At 53.4% G+C, this 20,190-nt stretch overlaps 12 protein-coding genes across 12 annotated transcripts; 7 read left to right on the forward strand and 5 right to left on the reverse strand.

Annotated features, from left to right (window-relative positions):
- Positions 1-257: 257 nt before the first annotated feature.
- Positions 258-1,065, reverse strand: VPS21 (Vacuolar protein sorting-associated protein 21; the record flags this gene model as incomplete). The annotated part of the gene is made up of 2 exons (XM_023594304.2): positions 258-914; positions 985-1,065. The coding sequence occupies 2 exons, from the start codon at positions 1,063-1,065 to the stop codon at positions 258-260; spliced, it is 738 nt and encodes a 245-aa protein (XP_023459934.1).
- Positions 1,066-3,262: 2,197 nt separating this feature from the next.
- Positions 3,263-5,071, forward strand: RHO25_001696 (uncharacterized protein; the record flags this gene model as incomplete). The annotated part of the gene is made up of 1 exon (XM_023594305.2): positions 3,263-5,071. The coding sequence occupies one exon, from the start codon at positions 3,263-3,265 to the stop codon at positions 5,069-5,071; it is 1,809 nt and encodes a 602-aa protein (XP_023459935.1).
- Positions 5,072-6,013: 942 nt separating this feature from the next.
- Positions 6,014-6,620, forward strand: RHO25_001697 (uncharacterized protein; the record flags this gene model as incomplete). Its single annotated transcript, XM_065602135.1, has 2 exons — positions 6,014-6,214; positions 6,261-6,620. 2 exons carry the CDS (start codon positions 6,014-6,016, stop codon positions 6,618-6,620), a joined length of 561 nt encoding a protein of 186 aa, XP_065458207.1.
- Positions 6,621-7,139: 519 nt separating this feature from the next.
- RHO25_001698 (uncharacterized protein) lies at positions 7,140-7,958 on the reverse strand (the record flags this gene model as incomplete). Its single annotated transcript, XM_023594306.1, has 1 exon — positions 7,140-7,958. One exon carries the CDS (start codon positions 7,956-7,958, stop codon positions 7,140-7,142), a length of 819 nt encoding a protein of 272 aa, XP_023459936.1.
- Positions 7,959-8,071: 113 nt separating this feature from the next.
- RHO25_001699 (uncharacterized protein) lies at positions 8,072-8,663 on the reverse strand (the record flags this gene model as incomplete). Its single annotated transcript, XM_065602136.1, has 2 exons — positions 8,072-8,408; positions 8,482-8,663. The coding sequence occupies 2 exons, from the start codon at positions 8,661-8,663 to the stop codon at positions 8,072-8,074; spliced, it is 519 nt and encodes a 172-aa protein (XP_065458208.1).
- Positions 8,664-8,682: 19 nt separating this feature from the next.
- RHO25_001700 (uncharacterized protein) lies at positions 8,683-9,246 on the reverse strand (the record flags this gene model as incomplete). Its single annotated transcript, XM_065602137.1, has 1 exon — positions 8,683-9,246. The coding sequence occupies one exon, from the start codon at positions 9,244-9,246 to the stop codon at positions 8,683-8,685; it is 564 nt and encodes a 187-aa protein (XP_065458209.1).
- A 1,065-nt stretch (positions 9,247-10,311) lies between these two features.
- RHO25_001701 (uncharacterized protein) lies at positions 10,312-10,776 on the forward strand (the record flags this gene model as incomplete). Its single annotated transcript, XM_065602138.1, has 2 exons — positions 10,312-10,321; positions 10,400-10,776. The coding sequence occupies 2 exons, from the start codon at positions 10,312-10,314 to the stop codon at positions 10,774-10,776; spliced, it is 387 nt and encodes a 128-aa protein (XP_065458210.1).
- A 754-nt stretch (positions 10,777-11,530) lies between these two features.
- RHO25_001702 (uncharacterized protein) lies at positions 11,531-12,549 on the reverse strand (the record flags this gene model as incomplete). The annotated part of the gene is made up of 6 exons (XM_023594307.2): positions 11,531-11,931; positions 11,984-12,038; positions 12,099-12,244; positions 12,297-12,337; positions 12,389-12,453; positions 12,502-12,549. The coding sequence occupies 6 exons, from the start codon at positions 12,547-12,549 to the stop codon at positions 11,531-11,533; spliced, it is 756 nt and encodes a 251-aa protein (XP_023459941.1).
- A 377-nt stretch (positions 12,550-12,926) lies between these two features.
- On the forward strand, positions 12,927-13,574 carry RHO25_001703 (uncharacterized protein; the record flags this gene model as incomplete). The annotated part of the gene is made up of 1 exon (XM_023594308.2): positions 12,927-13,574. The coding sequence occupies one exon, from the start codon at positions 12,927-12,929 to the stop codon at positions 13,572-13,574; it is 648 nt and encodes a 215-aa protein (XP_023459942.1).
- A 478-nt stretch (positions 13,575-14,052) lies between these two features.
- On the forward strand, positions 14,053-15,051 carry RHO25_001704 (uncharacterized protein; the record flags this gene model as incomplete). The annotated part of the gene is made up of 3 exons (XM_023594309.2): positions 14,053-14,345; positions 14,405-14,541; positions 14,591-15,051. 3 exons carry the CDS (start codon positions 14,053-14,055, stop codon positions 15,049-15,051), a joined length of 891 nt encoding a protein of 296 aa, XP_023458769.1.
- Positions 15,052-15,396: 345 nt separating this feature from the next.
- Positions 15,397-17,223, forward strand: RHO25_001705 (uncharacterized protein; the record flags this gene model as incomplete). Its single annotated transcript, XM_023594310.1, has 2 exons — positions 15,397-16,580; positions 16,659-17,223. 2 exons carry the CDS (start codon positions 15,397-15,399, stop codon positions 17,221-17,223), a joined length of 1,749 nt encoding a protein of 582 aa, XP_023458768.1.
- A 223-nt stretch (positions 17,224-17,446) lies between these two features.
- RHO25_001706 (uncharacterized protein) lies at positions 17,447-20,122 on the forward strand (the record flags this gene model as incomplete). The annotated part of the gene is made up of 1 exon (XM_023594311.2): positions 17,447-20,122. The coding sequence occupies one exon, from the start codon at positions 17,447-17,449 to the stop codon at positions 20,120-20,122; it is 2,676 nt and encodes an 891-aa protein (XP_023458767.1).
- Between the last annotated feature and the right edge of the window lie 68 nt (positions 20,123-20,190).

Below are 20,190 nucleotides of genomic sequence, written 5' to 3' on the forward strand. Positions count from 1 at the left end.
ATACGCTTGGGAACGGGGCATCATCTCGCTGCGCTCTTACATAGATAGACATAATCGCAGCCTAACGGCAAGCTCTCTCTTATTGTGATATTCAACATGCTAATAACCGCACTCTGCCACTTGATTCAACGCCATGGTCATGCTCGCCCACTTCATTCAACGTGCGTATCAGTGTATCTCGGAGTCTACAATATCTCTCTTTCCCCCCTTGCATATCTTCCTCTAGCACGCACAATTTTCGCGCCTCTCGTCTTCCTCTAGCACACACAACCCTCCTTCGTCCCCGCTTCCTCGCGCGAGTTCAAATTAACACTATTGGCATTCTGCGTCCCACCCATGGCAGCTTGTGTTCCCGCACCAGCGCCCGCCCTTGGACCCTTCAAGCTCGTTTCTGGAATCGCATTGGCAATAGCAGTAAACACCTCACTCACATTGTGGCCTGTTTTAGCACTCGTCTCAAAGAATAGCAGACCCTCTTCGTCTGCATATGCCTTCGCCTCTTTACTGCTAACTTTCCTCACACTCCCCGAACCCTCCTCATCTTCCGCACCACTTTCCCCTCCTTCTCCAGATTGCTCCCCCTCAGGCGCATCATCTTCGCATAAATCGAGTTTATTACCGACTAAAGCGATGACGATCCCCGGTGAAGCTTGACGTTGAAGTTCGGCGACCCAGTGTTTGGCTTTGACGAGACTACTGGGTTTTGTGATATCGTAGACGACGAGCGCGGATTGGGCGTTGCGGTAGTACATTGGGGCGAGGCTGGCGAAGCGTTCTTGGCCTGCTGTGTCCCAGATTTCGAATTTGATGGTTCGGGAGGGGAGTTGGCATTTTTGTGTTAGGAAGGCGGCGCCGATGGTGGGCTCTTTGTTGGGTTGGAAGTCGTTGGAGACGAAGCGGAGGACGAGGGAACTCTGTAGGCAGCCGTGTGGTTAGATGTTGTTGAGGTGCTGGCGTAAGGCGGAGGGATGGAGATGGGTTTACCTTTCCTACTGCGGCTTCGCCCAGCAGCACAAGTTTGACGCTGCTGCTGGGCTTGGGTGCGCCTGCTGCTGCGTCGGCCATGGTGGACGGTGAAGAGGGCCGATTCGCGCGCAGGCTTCTGCCGATGTTGTAGTCGCTCGTTTTGGCGGATGTTTCGGTGGACGGCGGTGTCAGCTATTCGCTCGATTCACTGCTGCGGATAGACGGCGATATGAGGTTGGATGGTGTTGTGATGGTTGTTGAGAGGTGAGAGTTCGCAGTGAACAGGCTGTCAGTTGGCCGCTTCCGAAGATCCGTGCTGAGCCCTGACGTTTGCTGTTGCTCCAATCCATACTTGCCCGCTCTTTGGAGCTCTACCACGTGCTGCATGTCTACAAGGCATTGCATTTCACATCATGAACATCATCGACATCTTTCTCACGATACACGTGATCTGTACGGAAGACCGAATGCTGTAGTGACGAGTGGTGATAGGCGACTGCAGTCGACGTGATTGGACGTGGCTTGGCGGCTGCGCAAGACATTCAAACCACCCTGCATCCATGAGATGTCTCTGCCATGTCGCAGCCATCGTGTCTGCGCCATGGCATTCTTCACGCCCTCAAACGCACACCAAGTCTTCTCCTGCTGACCGCATCAAGTCGTGCACCCGAGGGCCAATACTCGGCGTCGACGGCACTGCCACCCAATGCCCCTACGCGCGAGAAGAAGTTGGCCTGGAACATGGGCAAGTGCTCCCTACATCTCATTCCGACTTCATGCCGAGCAATCAACATTGAAAACACGCGGCCAACACGCGATGCCCCCATCCGTCTGCTTACGGCGGATATCGTATCGACTAATTCCGGCACAGTGTCTGAGGATTTACGAGCGCAGCCAAGCAAGCCTGCGCGACGCAATCATAGGGTGGAAATCCCTTGAAACGTCAAGTGCAGCAAAAGGCTTACGACTTCCGGTTGTGATTGTGCCTGAAGATGGTGTGCGCCGTCTCCGCAGAGTGCACAACAGGATGGCCAGAAGGGTGGCGGAAGTAATTCTGGACAAACGGTGGAGACGTCGTTCAGGTCGTCACATTTTAGATCGGTATCGTAGCCCAGGTGGTCGCGTAAAACGGGTGCTTCGTGTCGTTCATATTGAATTCACCGGCTCGTTGCGTTCATCATCGATTCCAAGAGATAGTCGCGAGCATCATTGTTTCCAGCTCGCCAGCGATTCAGACCTCCCACGTGCGTGCCCTCTTCCACTTGTGCACTGGTTCCCTTCGTCGCATGGCCTTGCACGGGGCAAGTCTTGAACATGATGCATCGCACGCCTTGCCGCGCGCGTCTTCGTGCGTGGAGCTGGTAGAGACGGAAAAACCGTTGCAATGAGTGTCACGACCCATCAAAGTAGACGTTTCACTACACCGGGGCGCTGTTGTAGCGAGACCAATCAGTGTGCGATCTGCGCCTTATGCATGCCTGTTCCTGACGAGCTGTGACGCTACTGGATTAAGCGACGGAGTCTATCGCCCTCTGCCTCTTACTCCTGACCCGGCCCGTCCGCGCTCGACGCCAAAGGAGTCTGCGTATCGGGCGTGGCAGCGGAACATCGCAAGAGGCTGGCAGGCGGTCGTCAGAGCAGGCGAGCATTGCGTCGGCGTCGTGTCCCATGCAGAGTGTGATGCGAAGGGGCCTTTCTCAGGTTAAGAGCACTTCCGCCACGGCCGCACAAATGCCATCGCTTGGCTGGCCCACATTCATTAAACTCCTAGCCCGCTGAGACGTCGCTTGGATCCGCTGCTGTCTATTCGCAACCATCCTTGGGCGCCGCGCCCAGCCCTCTCTCTCCCTCTCTATGCTCTGCGACTCCGCAGAGACTTCCCACCGCGTTGCAGCTCGACACAGCACACCTCTCGCCCTCCTTATGAGACGCTGGCCGTGAACCTTCCCGTCCTTGATCTGGACCGCCACACGCTCGTTTGCACCTCACGCGCCACGCACAACAACACTGGTGTTGGAGCCGCTTTGGCTCGCATGCTGCTTGGAAATTGCGTCGCGCCATCAACAACATAACGCATTTCAGGCACTGAGAACCTACCGGGCCCTTCATCAGTCACGATACCACCCCAAAGCTCGTGCTGGCACGACCTAGTCATTCACTACAAACTCTAGCTGCTCTCATGCACGGCGACTGCCTCGGACAATAACCCATTGAACTACATTGCGCCGTTTGCCACGACTGCGCAACCCGCATCGCCGACTTTCTTTTCTGGAAACCCCGTTGACGCTCATTCGACATGATCTCTCCGGTATGGCTGCTGCTGGCGGCCAGCCCGTACGCTATGGCAGCAGGCGGCGGTGGCCCGCCAAGTGAGAGCGAGAGGCTGGCCAGCTTGCTCAACGATAAGATGATCAAGTATACCGGAGTGACCTGGGCCTGTATCATTGCGACCTTACTTGTCTACCACTGGACGATCAAGTTGCTGCACCATGTCCGCCAGCTCGCCAACTTGAACCACGGCACATCGAGCGACGGCCGCCAACGATACTTCAGTCTTCCGGACGAAACATGGTCGCGCATTAAGCGACACTTCATCATTGCTCCTCTGTTCAGCCGGAGACACAACCGCGAATTCCGTCTGTCGGCTGCCGCTAACGTCGGTATCCTGCCAGGCCGCATGCAATCATTCTGGCTGTTTGGGTACCTTGCCCTCAATGTCGTCTTCACTGTCTGGAAGATTAACTGGAACGACAAGGAGGCATTCATGGACCAAGCTTTGAGCCGTACCGGAGTGCTCGCGGTGTTGAACATGATCCCACTGTTCCTTTTGGCAGGCCGCAACAACCCCATGGTCTGGTTGATGGGAATCTCCTTTGACGACTTCAACCTGTTGCATCGCTGGATCGGCCGTATCGTCGTCCTGGAGGCAACCGCCCACGCCACATTTTGGTTTGTGAAGAAGGTGGTCACATTGGGCGCGGAGAAGGGCAACGCCGCCATCGCAGGCGCCCTGGCAAACAGCGAATTTATCCTGACCGGAACCATCGCATTCGCTGCCTTCGCCGCCATCCTCCTCCAGTCGCCATCGATTGTGCGACACGCATTTTACGAGACTTTCCTGCATCTGCACATTGCGCTCGTCATCGTCTCTGTTGTTACTGTCTGGATCCACCTGAAAGGCAGGCCTGCTCAGATCCTCGTCCTCGGAGCTCTGGTCTGCTGGATCTTCGAGCGCTTGGCAAGGGCCTACCTCTTGATTCGCAACAACCTCAGCAGGAAGCGTCGCACGAAGATCGAGGTCGAGGCACTTCCTGGTGATGCCATGAGGGTCACCATGCACATGGCTCGACTGTGGAAATTTAAGCCCGGTCAGCACATTTACCTCTACATCCCTAGCATCGGAATGTGGACCAGCCATCCTTTCTCGGTAGCCTGGAGTGACGAAAGCACCGATGCCGCAGCCGAGAAGGGCCTACCCATGGCCAGGCAAGACCTCTTTGCGGCAAAAACCACATCCATGTCGCTGATTATTCGTCGACGTACTGGCTTTACCGATACTCTCTGGCGCAAGGCCGAGGCGGCGGGACCAACTCCAATGATTACTACGGGCTACGTTGAAGGGCCTTATGGGAACGAAAGCTTTCAGTCGTATGGTACTGTCATGCTGTTCGCCGCAGGTGTTGGTATCACCCACCAGGTCCCACACGTGCGTGACCTTGTGGCTGCTTATGCCAACGGAACAGCAGCCACACGGAAGATAGTTCTCGTCTGGACCATTCAGTCGCCAGAGCATCTCGAGTGGATTCGACCTTGGATGACTCAGATACTCAGCATGCCGAAACGCCGAGATATTCTCAAAATCTTACTTTTCGTGACCAGGCCACGCAGTACAAAGGAGATTCACTCGCCCAGTGCCTCAGTTCAAATGCTGCCCGGAAGGCCTTCTTGCCACGATTTAATCAGCAAGGAGCAGCAGACGCAAGTGGGAGCAATGGCTGTGAGCGTATGTGGCACGGGGGCCATGAGTGACGATGTGAGGAAAGCAGTGAGAGACCACTGCGAGGAAACGACGATTGACTTCTTCGAAGAGGCCTTCACCTGGTAGCCCGCCTGAAAGTTCATGTTGTTATGGTCGACGGCGCTCGGAGGTGTCCAGCGGAGAGCGTTTCACGAAATTTCGTTTTCCTTTATTTTTGCATCAGAGGTCAGAGCACCTAGCTTCATAGAACTACGTCAATCGGACGTATGTATATCTACTTCGCAGACAGCCGTCAAAAGATTGCTGTCGCTAGGAATAAACACTATCCCATGTGTTTTGTGAATAACTCATATCTGATGTTTGTGCCAAGCAATGCCAAGACTATGTCACGAGACCAGCCCGTGAGCCATGACCGCAGCCACTGCAAGTCACCAATACCAATACAAGACAAACAACATATACCCTAAGTCGGCGATTGTGCCATGCCACAATTACAAGACGCTTCCACGCAATCAAGAATGAATGCACGGAGGGTTTTAGCACCAACAGCTGCGTGGACTCGATCTGAAACACCGAAGCAGAAGTTGTACAGCAATTCCACCGTGACTGCCTCGCCTCACATCACTTGCAGGTGTGCATGGCGTACCTAGCAAAGAATGCGGCAGTTTGAGCATCCTTACGAATTCATCCACTTTGAAACAATGCTATCTTCAATGCGGGCCTGACGAAATCACCTCACAGAGGTGAGCTCGAGCACGATTCAGAGTTCACAGTCCTTGGCCAATGTGGTGAAGGTCGTCATACAATATCAAGATGACTCCGCGAATTCGAGTAACAGCGCATCTGGGGCGCTGTCACCAACAGTCCCCTGAAGTCGTTTCAGAATAGCGAAGCAGAAGTGCAGACGTTTCGGTCAGCCTTACCTCTAATCAACAATATCAATCACATCAACTTTGGAGGTTGTGTCCGTTCGTGCTCACGGCTTCGGCTTTCATCACCAGCTTCAGTCAAGGTCTCAACAACACCACAGGGTCGAACCTCCCAAAACCCGCGAACAACCCCAAGACAATGGCACCAAGACATACCGCGAAGTGTTTGCTATTCCTGCAAAAGCTGGACGCTAGCTACCGCAGAGCCAAGACGAAAACACTTCTTGGACAGTGCGGTGACAACCACAACACCATTCCAAATTATTTTCACGGTTGTGGTTACGAGGAGGGCCCTGCCTTCACTGCACGCGTGACATCTGTGAAGAATGCCGAAGCAGAGGTCAGGAAGCATTACAGCTTCAGTCAAGGTCGCAATAACACAACAGGGTCGAACCTCCCACAATCCCGCGAACAACCCCAAGACAATGGCGCCGCGGCATCTCGAAAAGTGTTTTCAGCTAGCGGAGGAGCTAGATGCGGCTTACCTGAGAGCCAAGACAAACCGCTTGCTGGGTCAGTACGGCGGTGATACCGTACTAAATCACTTCCACGGTTACGGTTGTGCGGATGGCGCTGAGGTCAGGGGTCACGTCGCTTCGGTCAAGAACGCTGAAGCAGAAGTGCGTCAGCACTTCGATCGCGGCTATCTCGTCTCGGTCGCCGATGTGTATGGTGCAGTTAGCAACAAGCTGGACCCCAAGGCTAAGAAGGAGCTCGCAATGCCAGGACGCCAGCACGCCTTTTGAGGTTGACCTTTTGAGGTTGACCTTTTCAGGTTGACCTGGAACGTGATGCAGCACCATCTTGAGGATGAAAAGCACATTATCAAGCTATGCGTGCACCAATAGCACCAACTATCGGCAAGTGTGATCCAGCGGACCACCGGCAGGGTCACCCTTCGCTCTCAGAGCCAGCACGGCGCAGAGCCGGCTCAATGGTTCAGAGTCAAGCTGAACCCTACGTGCAGCAAGTTCCCCAGATGAACAGGGAGACACTGCCCAGGATCACAGTCAAGACTGGAGGTAACACGAAATGTGTCGATGCTAGGCCACACTCCCGTTTGGAGGCATTCTATCTTATCTTCGATTCTGCCCCAGCCTACGTCACGAACCTCGTTCTCGGTCATGTCAACGACGCCTACGGTAGCGAGAACATGAACGGCGGCGGGCCAGAGGATACCTCGTTGGCAAAAGCTTGTCGAAGCTTCGATCGCTACAAGTTTGGACTGTTGATGGAGGACGCATTCTGGTGCAAGCACGCCCTCTTTATGCCGAGACTGCTCCTGCTTCTGTCTCATCTATGTTGACTCCAAGCTCAGGAGATTCCTTCTTGGTGGCTCTGACACAGATCGCCAACCTGGAGACATCCGTAAATTTTGTCTGATCTCTCCGTTCCAGTCTGCCACGCATCTGGATCGGAATCCTTACTGCGAAAGGCTCAGACTTGACACGAATCTCAGAACGACGCTGGCCCCATCTATTTCTGATTTCTTCTCTATGGTACTGGGCTCCCATCTTGCTTATTTCCCTCTGTCGGCTCGACACAGCTGTCTGCTGAGAGAAACGTGCAGGTTGCCCAGCCTTACCGTCTATGGCAATAGCGCCACCGTCCATGACGATCAAGGCGATGTAATGATGGCTCTTGAACATGGCAAGTGCGTGCAGACGGTAAATGCCCTGCTTTGGCATCGTCCCCGCAGAAGAGGTCTCGGAATGAAGTGACTTGTGACCAGCGTACTGGTCCACGTCCAGCAGTTCTGGAAGATCGACTTGACACATCCGCTGCTCTCCGAGACCCACCTGTTCAACGCGAGCGTGAATATCGTTGGGGTGAGCGCGTCGAACCATGTCCGGGCTCCGCGGATTGTGCTCTGAATCAATGAGACATTCAAACCCGTGCTCTAGACGCTCTTGTGCCCAATCCAATATGAGGACATTCATTGAGAACGTGCCATCGCTAGAGGCGCCCGCTGGGAAGTGAACATCGAGAACGTTATCCTCCTCATCCGACCGGTTGATGCCGTGGCAGCCAGGCTCGCCACACCTCGTTCCCTTGACCGCCAACACGTTCGTCACGCCCTGCATGGCGCAGAAGCGACCCGAAGCACTATGTGCTGATGCACGTGCTGCAGCTGCGGCGGCTAGGTGTTACATTTCCCCTTGTTGCAGCTGGGCTTCTAGATCGACCGGAAGCTCTGTCAGTTTTCACGATACCAAGGCTGCAGGTCATCACTCGCCCTGACAGTCGCTTCGATGAGCACAGCAGAGACTCCTCGAGCCTCCTTCATCTCATGCGCAGTGTAATGCTGATCAACGCGCGGCATGATCGTCCAGAATTGTTGGAGCATTGGCTTGGGTGTTACTCCGCCTTGGCCGATGGTGGCCCATTCCTTCTCGATCGGAACGGCTGGCATCTTGTTCACGAGCTCCACAACTTGCGTACCCAGCTTCCTGGCACTGGCGAGGTCCGGGCACACGTGCAGATCGATACCGTTCTTCTGGCGGCGGCCTGCGTTACCATTGGGGGTAGCTTGGCTTTTGACATTCCATCTTTAGTGTATATCCTCCGGAGACAGTCTGTACTAAGAACATCGGCCACTTCATTGACCTCAACGTGTTGTACTGCCCTCCGAGACCCATTGTGCCGCCAGCTGCATAGGGGCCAATGAACCGACCACCTTTACTGTGCTCGTTCCATCCGCTCTCGAATTGCGTCCAGTCCAGATTGGGATCGTACAAGACGAGAGACACAGCCTCCACGAATGACTTGATCTCGTTGTAGTCTCTCATGTCCGAGACCCATTCTTGCTCATTCAGCGGCGCTGGCACCTTGTTCACCAGGCTTGTTGGACAGACCGCGCTTGACCAATCTGTCGAAATTGTACAACGTTCGATCGCGTTTTTGGCCGTACTGCGGCAGAGACTCCAGTACGAGGCTTGGAGGAAGACTTGGGGGAGCCGACGCCGGCGTCAGAGCACCAGTTTTCTTCTCTGATGCTTTTCGAAAGGTACCGCCCACCTTGGCTGCCTTGGGAACAGGCTCATCGGTGACAGCGCTCTCGTCTTCCGAGTCCTCGATGATGATCCTCGTCTCCGGCCATGTGAGCGTTGAGTCGTTGCAATTCGCTGAAGCTGGGTAACTCGAGGACGCTGTGAAGTTATCGTCGTCCCAGTCGGGGACATTCTTTGGATTGCGGCTGGTGCATCCTTCGTGGACGGCATCACCAGCTTGTGAGTTCACGTCAGGAGCAAATGCATCATTGCCATATTGTCGACCGGCGCTGCCCCAGCAGGTCGCGGTTTTGGCGAGTACATATTTTAAGGTGGGCACTCTGACTGCACCGAGTATCTGACACCGAGCGCCGGAGAACATACGGTCTGCTCGTGGGCCTGGATCACAAACTCGTACAGGAATGTCTCAGGCGACTCTGCTTTTCAGGCTCATTCTGGGGGTCATGGGCTTCATCAGCAATCCGGGAACGCGACACCGTCTCGCCGAAGTCGAGTGTAAACGAGCAGTCGCGCGCCAGTGCCTTCACATACCTGAAAGAATCGTAGAGCGACACGCTTTCCACTCTATCACTACTCCGCTGCGTCGATATTTCAATCACCGACACTATTCGCCTCTCTGACTGTCTTGCATTGCTTCGATAGATCGAGAACGAAGCCGCATCTCAACGGGCCATCGGCGATGAAAGTTTTCCCTCCCTCCGAAGGACTGAAGTGCTGCAGCGCTTCGAGCTTGTTCGATGAGCTCCGTAGCGCACAATGGCGTTGCCTAGTCGCATCGAGACAAAGGTTCGCGTAGAAGTTGTGGTGACAGTGGCGTAGAGCTCGGTGCCAGAGAGCTGACCTTCCGCTCTGATACTTTTCGAAAGGTGGCCCCTGTCCCGTCCTGGCTATCATGGTGCAAGAGTCATCACTAAAATCGCCCTCGTCGCAGAACCTTCTCGTCAAGCCTGCGCGAGGTATTACCGCTCGGGCTGCGAGCCATTTGGGATTCCTGAAGGTGGCTCCTCGAGTGAGATCTGGAGCATTTGAGAGATCGCACAAAGCTGTGGTGCGAGAGTCTGAGTTGTTGGCCTGTTTCGAAGGAGCTTCCGCAGCAGTGCTCCTATTTGCGGTTGTCTCTGACCATGGCTCAGATCTGGCTTGATGCGCTGGCTGCTCGAGGCATTTCTGAAGCCATCATTTGACCCTACAAAAGAGTCGTGTAATGTGAGGACGCGGTAAGACGGGTTGAGCTCTCCTTGCGGCAGATGGCAATTTCCGATCCTGTTCCACGTCAAGTGAGCAAGTGAACCCATCAGACGTTCCTGCTAGTTTTGACAATGGCTCAGTTCCAGCTTTGCCGCAACTCAACCACCTTCTACCCACCACCTATAGCGAACATTCTGCGAACCTCAATCGTAGCACTTTTCGTTCACTGGCAAGCACAATGCCCGAAGGTACCAGCACAGCACCATCCACGCACCAGGATGCGAATTGAACAGTTCAAGAAGCTTACAGCTTCTACAATGCCGCAGATGATGGCGAGGGACTTGCGCGGTTCATCAACGTTGCAGAGGCTGTCCTGGAAACACACATCTCCCCTATAGATCGCATCCGGCTCCTGACATTGTTGGGAACCGCAGTAGCCGATCCACGTGAGACCGCCATATCCTACACGCAAGCCGAGTCGCAGTGGCAAATCGCCAGGTTATACCAGAATTTGATGCAGGGCGAGACTAAGGCGAAAATGCACGAGCTTCGAAATCTGATTGACCAGCTTGGCGACGTGGTCCACCGCGAGCATCAAGCAGCCAATGGGAGCGAGGGCGAGGAGGATGATGAGAGCGATGAGGACAAGGAATTCGACACGGCTGAGCAAATGGGAGTCTCTCCAAAGTCTACACCATCCTGAAGCACTTCGGTCGAGCCGCCGAGCAACGAACTTGACAGCGCCTCCAAAGCACCCTTGGCCTCTACTACTCCAGAACAACAGCTAGTCATACGGATGAGATAACTTCTGAATGACTGATTCTTGAAGATTACTGGCACGATGACGCGAAGCCTAGCAAAGGCCGAGGATGTCTGGACTCGGAGACCAGGTAGAAGCTGGTCGTCGGGAGTTGCTATACGCGACGGACAGATTCGCATCATCTAGGATATCGTCAAGTAGCATCGCGATCTGCCTCCGGTCTGGGCCGCAAGATTTGGAGACTGTGAAAGGAGCAAAGACACAGGGAAGTAGAAGCAGAAGCAGCGCAAAGAGAGTGACTAGGAGCATCAAGAAAGGGAAGTGAGAGATATCTGGTGCCAATGACTCAGCACGCTTCCATCAAGATCGTAGACGACGCTACACTAATACGATACTTGGCCACGTCGTATTTGGAGCAAGAAGGTGAGGTGAGGTATAAGATGCCAAGTATCGTCGCCAATATCCACATTCTATGCCTCTCTCATCTGCCTTGATCACATGAACGCATCAGATAGTGTTAAGCCTTGTGTCCTCGGACCGTTGCTTTGGTGGAAAAGCAATGCTGATGTTGTGCCGTAGAGCACTCGAACTCACAATCATGAAATTAGATTTATCGTGATAGACACAGAATTGCGTCAAAGTGAGATTGCATCAGTATGTTCGATTCCTCTCTCTTTCATCTACACCACTGTAAACCTTACTTCTTATGCTTATCGGCATCTTCCTTCATCCCCTGCTGAATCCAAGCTCGAGCTTCAGCAGCCTTCTTCTCCATTTGCTCCTTATCGGCCAGCAATTCCTTCATCTTGTACGGATCAGGAATATTAGCTCCCTTCTGGACTGCCTCGCGAGCCCACATCCTCTCTTCCCAAGCCTTCAGTGTTGGGAACGCATCGATATCGATTCCTGCCCAGCCACCAGCAGAGATCCAGCCCCAGTGAGCGATATCTGCAATCGTGCACTTGTCGCCAACCAAATAAGGGGTCTTTGCTGACTCAAGATGCTTGTCTAGGACCCCATAAAGGCGGCGGGTCTCGTTCTGGTATCTGTTGATCCCGTATTCGATCTTCTCTGGGGCGTATCTGGCGAAGTGGTTCGCTGTTACAGGTGAGTTCCTGATCAACGTGTAACGATTGGACTTCAAACCGACCTTGACCTTGCATAGGCCCGACGCCTGCATTCATGAAGAACAACCAGTTGGTCACCTGTTGAAAGTTTGTAAGCAGACGCCCTGTCACACTGCTGAAAAGAAAAGGCTATAATACCTCGACATGTTCACGACTGTCACGAGGGTAGCTGATCTTGTGCTCGGTATCGTAACGATCAACCAGGTATTGCATTATCGAACCAGACTCAAATAGTCTGATAGGCTTGCCATCGGTGAAGGTGTCCGTGAGTGCAGGGATGCGACCTAGTTGAGTATAAGTATGAGAGCAGAGAGCGACTAGGACAGCTGCATTTACCATTGGGATTGATGTCTAGAAACCATTGTTCTTTCTGGGTGCTGCAAATGACTTAGTCCGGGGCAGTGAGTAACAAGAGCGAACGAGCCTACTTCTTGCTAATGTCGATCTTCGTCCATTCGTATTTCAAGCCCAACTCTTCGAGAGTGATGGAGATCTATATACAATTAGCCCTTATTTGGTCTTCCAGGATGCTGTGATTTACCTTGACGCCGTTGGGCGTTTGCGTAGTGTATAAATGGATGTTCGACATTTTAGCTTCAAGGAGGTAAGATGGACGAGCTGCGGAGAGCCTTCTTTCAGATTTATAGGTTAGTCGGCAGCCTTTCTCGTGTTTGTAATTGTTGAACGTGAAGCTGCGTGCTTGGAAATCATGGCGGGGTCACATCATGTCGATCTCGAACCAGCCTGGGCGGGAACATCACACTCACACCCTCCACAACACTGCGTTGAACAAAAAATCTTCAAAAACCACAAGCCATTCGCGCCGGTGGTGAGAGTGTAAGTGAAGAAAGAGCAGCAGGCTCATTGCACACCGACCGTACCAAGTACAGAAACCCAGCTTCTCCATTTTCGCATCTTGATTGAACTTTTTCGCGCTTTCTTTCATTTGAACGACACAACAATACGATGGGCGCACCAACTACGTCGCGAACTCCCCTCCCACCGCCCTCGGCTCTCCAGACCTTGCTGGCCAGATATCCTCCGCCATCGGGCTCTTCCTCCGACCACCATTTCCTAGCGATCCAGATTGCTCACAATTTGCATTACCAACACCTCTGGACACAAATTCAGCTCCACACGCACTCGCCCACGACCGGGGCCGCACTGCCTCGGCCTATCCTCTCTGGTCTCCCGCCTCAAAGACTCTACGTTCACCCCGACGAACAAATCGAACTTCTGCAGAAACAAAAAGATGAAGGAAAGAGCGGAATGCCAAAGTTATCGCGAGAAAGAGAGTGGGTGCTGCCAAGCCATTTGAGAGAGCAGTGGAGTTTAAGGAGGTTCGGCGAGATCTTTGACCACATTGAGGCTGTACCGAGCACGAGAACAGGTGCTGGAGGCAAGTCACAGTCACTGTTTGGAGAGTTAAACGGAGACGAGACGGAACTGGTGGATGAGCTTGACGGAGTGGACGATGCAGCAGGAGAGGGAGAGAATGTGAACAAATGGAGGGTCAACATGCCCAAGAGGCTGCTGCTATCGACTGTAGATGATGACAGTACTGTGGTGTACTACATCGTGCACGACGGCATCGTAAAACCGAGGCAGAACTGAGCAGACCATGGCCCTGGACGATGCATATGCAACGCGGGAAATTGAGAAAGGTCACGACTTGTGATGACAAGGCGGTATAACAGCCGCGCCCAGTGCCGTTGCAAAGATGAAACACGCTCATTCCGGCTCTTTGCGGACAATGGGCAAGATGGATACGACGAATACGACGAATACGAAGCGTGCACAACCTCGAAATCGGGCACGAAAGACGTGCAAGCAGAACGTTGCGAGATCAGCAATGGCGAACAAGCTTATGCATCGGCTCCCTCGACTTCCGCGTATGTACTCGCCCAGCTGCCAGCATAAGTCTGCCCTAAGTCGCTGCTGAGCGCGACGACAATATTTTCAAGAGGCAGCTAGGGTTGTTCCGCATAGCATGGCTGTTGAGCACCACGCTCCGTATCGCCATATAACATTCTGGCCGAGGTGACGAAAGGGAACGCCATTCAGACACGCAAGCATTACTAGCTGGCCCAAAATGCCTAGTACTATCGCAAGATTCCCGCCACAGGTCAATACTCAGCTCAACTATCATCACGGGCATCGCAGTGGACCGACCTCTTTTCTTGCAGGAACTGGATCCGACAAGAGGCGCACGTGGGACGTCCGCTCCGTCACTGTCCATGACATACGGTGTAGTGGTGAAGACTTCACGCTCGATAAGAATGGCTTTCAGTTGGTAGAACACGAAAGCTTTGAGAAGTTGTTCGAAGACCCGAGCGAGTTCAAGCATCCGGTCTATGCAGAAACTGCTGAGCTTCTCCAGCAAGTGTAAGCATGCCGTAGTCTGTGGGATACGAGCATTGCATTCATGTTGACATCGTACATAGCACAGGAGCCACTCACGTAATTCCCATATCACACGTGATCAGACGGGAAACACATGAGTTCGTGACGGAGAAAGCCAAAGAATGTGGTGATGACGAGCCTGTCAACGCAAGCGGACCATCGATGCATGTACACGTTGGTGAGTTCATTCAACCGACACAGGCACAACGAGTCCTGATTGGGATTAGATCAGAGTTACGACGGCGCTGTCCAGCTTCTTCGTGACAACGTCGAAAACGCCGAAGCGTACGTGAAGAGCCGATGGGCAGTAATCAATGTGTGGCGTCCGGTAGCACAGCCTGTCACGCGCGAGCCGTTGGCAGTCTGTGATAGTCGTAGCGTGGCAGAGGACGATCTGCGGCCTATGATGGCCATACTTCCAAACTTCACGGGCTCATCCAACACTGTCACCAAAGGCAACGGATTCGAGCTCTGGGAGGTCGCTGCCAATCCCCAGCATCGGTGGTATTATGTTTCTGAAATGACACCTAATGAAGCCTTGTTGATTAAGTGCTTCGACAGCAAGAAAGACGGAAGAGCACGGCGATGTCCACATACAGCTTTCCAAAGCGAGTTTGATAGCGGTCCCGCAAGACGAAGTATTGAGATTCGCTGCTTAGTCTTTTGGGAGGATCAAAGCACCGAGTAGCTGCAACAAGAATTAATGACAAGGTTCATTGACGCCAAGACAAAGGATTCAGGCTAAGATTCAGACGTCAGCGAGTATCTGCTTACTGTATCTTGAAGATTCAACTTCGTACAGTCTCTCGACATCAGTCGCTCGGGCCCTTTGGTTCGGGCCTTGGCGCATTCAACAATGACAGCTGCTATTCGCAAGAAGCCTATCACGAGAAACAGACAGTCGTTGACTTGTAGCTCATGCACACGGCGAAAATTGAAATGTGACAGGAAAGTGCCCTGCAGTAATTGCGAAAAGCAAGATGGAGCGGCCTCCTGCGAATACAGCCAGCTGTCGCGAAGAGAGCCACCTGGCATGCAGAACAATACAGCACGTGCCGAAGCAAGACTAGAACATCTTGAGGAGCTGGTTCACCAGTTGGTGGCGCGCAACAACAACGATGCTGAGTCTACCTCAGCTGCGCCGGAGATGACTGTGGAGCAGTTTGACTCCGAGAGTGCAACGCTCTACACAGGTCCCACACATCATGCTGCGATGCTCGAAGATATTGCGGAGCTCCGCAATGTTTTGGGAGAGTCGACACCAGTCCTGGATGTCGATGACTCTGTTACTTCGGGCAGCGAAATGAATGTGCTCTTTGGCAGAGTGCGACCACTGTCTCTCGACCAGATATTGAGCAAGTGGCTGCCAACAAAGACAGAGTGCGATAGGCGCGTTGCAGCTTACTTTCGCGCTCAGGGTATTGCGGCGCCATTTATCCACGTTCAGCAATTCCACAACCAGTACGAAAAGTTTTGGCAGAGTCGTGACAGTACCTCCCCACTGTGGATCTCTATCTTGTTTTCGATATGTTATCTCTCAGAGCGTATAGGACCATATGTGGCAGCGACTCCTCCAGGATTCAGCTACGCAGCAACACAATGTTTGGCTCTTGGACAATATAGTCGACCACAACGCTTTGCTGTCGAGGCCATTACTGCCTTCATTCAAGCCCGGATCACAGATAAGCTCGACGCATGTCGCGATTCAGGGATGCTCTTTGGTGTCCTGGTGCCACTAGCATACACTCTGGGTTATCATCGTGATCCAGCACACCTGAAGCACGTTTCGCCTTTCGAGGGCGAAATGAGGCGACGTACTTGGTCACTCATTGTACAGCTAGATTTGCTAAATTCTTTCCAGCTTGGGCTTCCTCACAATATCCAGGCTGGAACGTGGGATGTCAAGAGCCCTGGAAACTATCACGACACAGACCTCACTGAGGATATGTCAACATTGCCGCCTCCGAGGCCACCCTCAGAGATGACGAAGATGTTGTTTTACAATTCGAAACAGATTCTCGCATCTGTCTTCGCCAAGATTCTTCAAGCCGTACTTTGCACTTCCCAAGATGCCCAAGACTCGCTTCTTCTACAACGACAGCAAGAACTTGATGATGCGAATGCAACTATCCCGACCGCTTTGCACTATCATAATATTTCAGAGTCCATCGCAGATCCTGTCATGCTTTTCGTCACTAGACGTTGTCTACAGCTCATGTAAGTCGCATATATTGCTGGGCTGCAGCAAAAGCGAGATGGTAAAGATAAATCTGACATGTGCTTACTGGGTTGTAGGTACGACAAATGCCGTCTAGTGCTACACAGAAGACATATTGCTCGTGGACGAGAGGCAAGCATTCGAATCTGCTTTGATGCTGCGAAATCGATTGTCAACGGCCTCTTGACTATGTACCCGGAGTTCAAGCCTGGTGGGCAGTTGTTTGGTGATCGTTGGTTGATGAGTAGTATCGCCTTCAACGACTTTCTCACGGGCGCGATGGCCTTCAGTCTGATCCTGTGTCAAGATCAAAGGACCAAGATTGAGTGCTTATCATGGGATGAGCGATGCGAAATCAAACAGATGCTGGAGTCGTCACGAGAGATTTGCGAAGAGAACAAGGAACGAAGTGCGGGAGCTCGGCGATTGCTCAAGCTGCTTGGAAGTCTGCGTTCCCTGATGATTATGGAGGAGACGCAGCCGCCTCCTTTTGCTCCTCTGGCGGACACGTCCATGTCAGACAGCGAAGAGATGGCGATTGCACAGTCTGACTTCGCCGAGCTCTTCACCGAGACCCATATATTCGACGACCCGCAGTGGGCTCTGATGGAGGAGTTCTTGAATACGAGCTTTGAAATGTGAAACGGCCATTGCAGAAAGGTTTCGTACCCAACTTTCATATGCTCGGCATTTTCATGGTGTGGAGAAGGATGGACTGAAGTGACGGCACGTGATCGCGCGTTATGGAGTTTAGCACTAAATCCACTAGCGCGATTGTCGCCTGGCAGGCATGCCGCGAGCCACTTCATGCTTTCGATGTCGCCTTCTCCCAAGTCCTGATCCATGTGCCGGCGACGCCGCAGCCATGTGGGTGATATCGTGCAGCGATGCAAATTGGGAGGGTCGGAAAAAATGGCTGCGCCCAGGAACAAAGCACTCATTCGGACGATCATCCACGAAACCGGACGAAGTCGATTACGCCCATAACATCTCGCACAAGAGCGTGTCGCGGAAACACCTCATCCTGACGGTCGGCGACGTCTCCTCGAACGATACTACCAATCTCCACAGCAAGAGCAAAATCACGATTGTCGCACAGGGAAAAACAGGTACTTGGCTCGACGGAGAACGATTGCCTGCAGAAGACCAGTCGAGGACGCTCAGTGGTAATAAGCATACTCTGCAACTGGGCCAACAGGAGACTACACTTACGCTCGAATGGCGTCCTGTTGTACTTGCCTTCACGGCTGGTGTTCCAAAATCGGCGAAAGCGAAGGGCACAGCATTAGCAGCTGAGCGCCAGAAGCTGGATCGTTGCGACATCAAGTTAGCTACCGAGTACATTTCGAACACAACTACACACGCGATCGCAAAGAAACGCAATACATCTGCAGTTTTGCAGGCTTTGTTACAAGCGAAATGGGTTGTATCTGCTTCCTTCGTGGACGCTCTGGCAACAGCGTGCAAACAAGACGGAAGAGAGCAAAACGGATCGCCACGTCCCAGCCTTCTCGAGCAGGATTTCGATAAGAACTGGCCGAACGAGGAAGATCACATCTGTCCCAGTGCTGGCGAGCCCGTGACGCGCCCGGACAGTTGGCTGAAGCCTAACACTGCGCGCACTGAGCTTTTCCAGCACTGCAATTTTGTGTTCTTGGATTCCGATCAGCACGAGTCCTTAGCGCCAGTAGTGAATGCTGGTAATGGCAAAGCTCTCTGCTTTCACTTCACGCTCGGGCAAACAACGGTGGCAGAAGTTGTGAAGTATGTCAAAGATGTTTCTGGAAACAAGGAGCCAGGTCGTTTCGTGCTCAGTGATCGAACCGGACCCGGCGGGATCGTGATTGTTCGAGCAAGAGATACAGACACATTTAGTGATGTCCATCGCCAACTTGATGCTGCCCTCGGACAGATATCAATCGAACAAAACGAACTTCTTGATGCCATTCTGTCGGTAGACGCAACCATGCTGCGAAGGCCACTACCGGCGACTCGAGGCAGTGGTAAGGAAGCGGCCATCTCGAGCTCCATTCCAACTCCTCCAGGTACTGTGGGGGCTCCCTTAGCAACAATGTTGGCATCGAGCTCGATGCCACGCCCTCCTCAAGGCACTTCGGACAGTGTGGTTGCTGAAAGCCAGCAACCACCAACTTCCGCACGAGTACCGCCGCAGAGTCGAACCCGAGGCGAAGCACAGATACAGGAGCCATCAGAGGCGCCTCCCGCAAAACGGCGACGCCGTTTCGTGACCCAGAAATTTCAAGGCTTCGATGACTTCGAACCAAGTGCTGTCGCGCGTCCGGCGTCGAACTCGCCGCCGCCATCAGTCCCTCAGCAGAGCCAAAGTCAGACACCAGTAGTGCAGAGCAGGGTTGTCGAAGAAGAGTTCGCACGCCCTGCTGTGCCTGCAAGTCAACGCAAGGCACAAAAGAGACCAGCCCCGATCGAGGAGGAGGACGAAGTTGAGGAGACTGCCGAGGAGAAGTACGAGCGTCGCTTCCCAGGCCAAGCACGCTTGAAACGACAGAGGACAGAGGAAGCTGCAGCAGAAGCAGCAAAACAGGCCGCTAAAGCTGCATCTGCATCTACCGAACCAACGGCTCAAGCTGTGCCCGCTGCTACCGAGAAGGAAGATGTTAAGAAGGAAAAGGCGAAAGGCAGGGCCAAGCAGACCAAGCAGGACGCAGATATCAAAGCCAAGATCACGGCCAAACGAGAAGAAGAGGAAGAACAGCATCGGCGCGAAGAGGAGAGACTACTAGAAGGCCTTGCTCCAGGAGAAGAAATACCGGATCTGGGTAATGTTGAAAAGCACCCGGGCATCTGCGTGGAGTATGAGCTGCCGATCCGAGATCCTCGTCCTACGATCACGATCAGCGACAATCCGGACTGGGCTGGCCGACCCAACTACAAGAAGTTCAAGAAGCGACGGGCAGCGGTGCAGCACGACAACGGCGCGGGAACCCCAAACTCGGAAGCAGGTGTCATCATACCGCTGGAGGAGATCCAATCGCGTGGCAGCGGCCTGGGCGACGAATACTGGCTCGAGCACGGCGACCTGAACCCTCGACACTTGAAGGAAAAGAAAAGCAACGGCAAGTCTCAATCACAGTCAAGCGCGCGCAATTCGCAAGCAAATCGTCGTGTCACAGCACAAGGTATCTTCTCAGTCAGTCTCGGCGAGGGTAACGCCCGCGAAGAGGTCGATGATGAGGAACGCGCGGTATTTCGTCGCCGGCTCCAGACCAGTCGAGAACAAGATGAAGCTGAAGCGGAGGCTAATGCACTTTTCGACGGTCCGCGGTCGTCTAGAGGTACGACCGGGTCGACGAGCCAGTCGACTCTCGGCACTGAGACGCAGAAGAAGGCTGCGGGAAAGAGACCGGCTACGACTCAGTTGGGACCGGCTGCAACGAAGAAGGCGAAACAGAAAATTGCCATGACTGCTTTTACTAGTGGGAGAACCGAGTCTCCAGCGGTCGGAGCTGCGGATGACGACGATGATGACGATCCAAGAGCTTTCCGGCGAAGGAGGCGGTGAATTGTGACACGATAGGGGCCGGATATGCGCAGTGTCTCCATGTCGGCATCCTTTGATGAGGGCCAACA

The sequence above is a fragment of the Cercospora beticola genome, chromosome 1 (genome assembly GCF_033473495.1).
Source record: "Cercospora beticola chromosome 1, complete sequence".
Classification (NCBI taxonomy): domain Eukaryota; kingdom Fungi; phylum Ascomycota; class Dothideomycetes; order Mycosphaerellales; family Mycosphaerellaceae; genus Cercospora; species Cercospora beticola.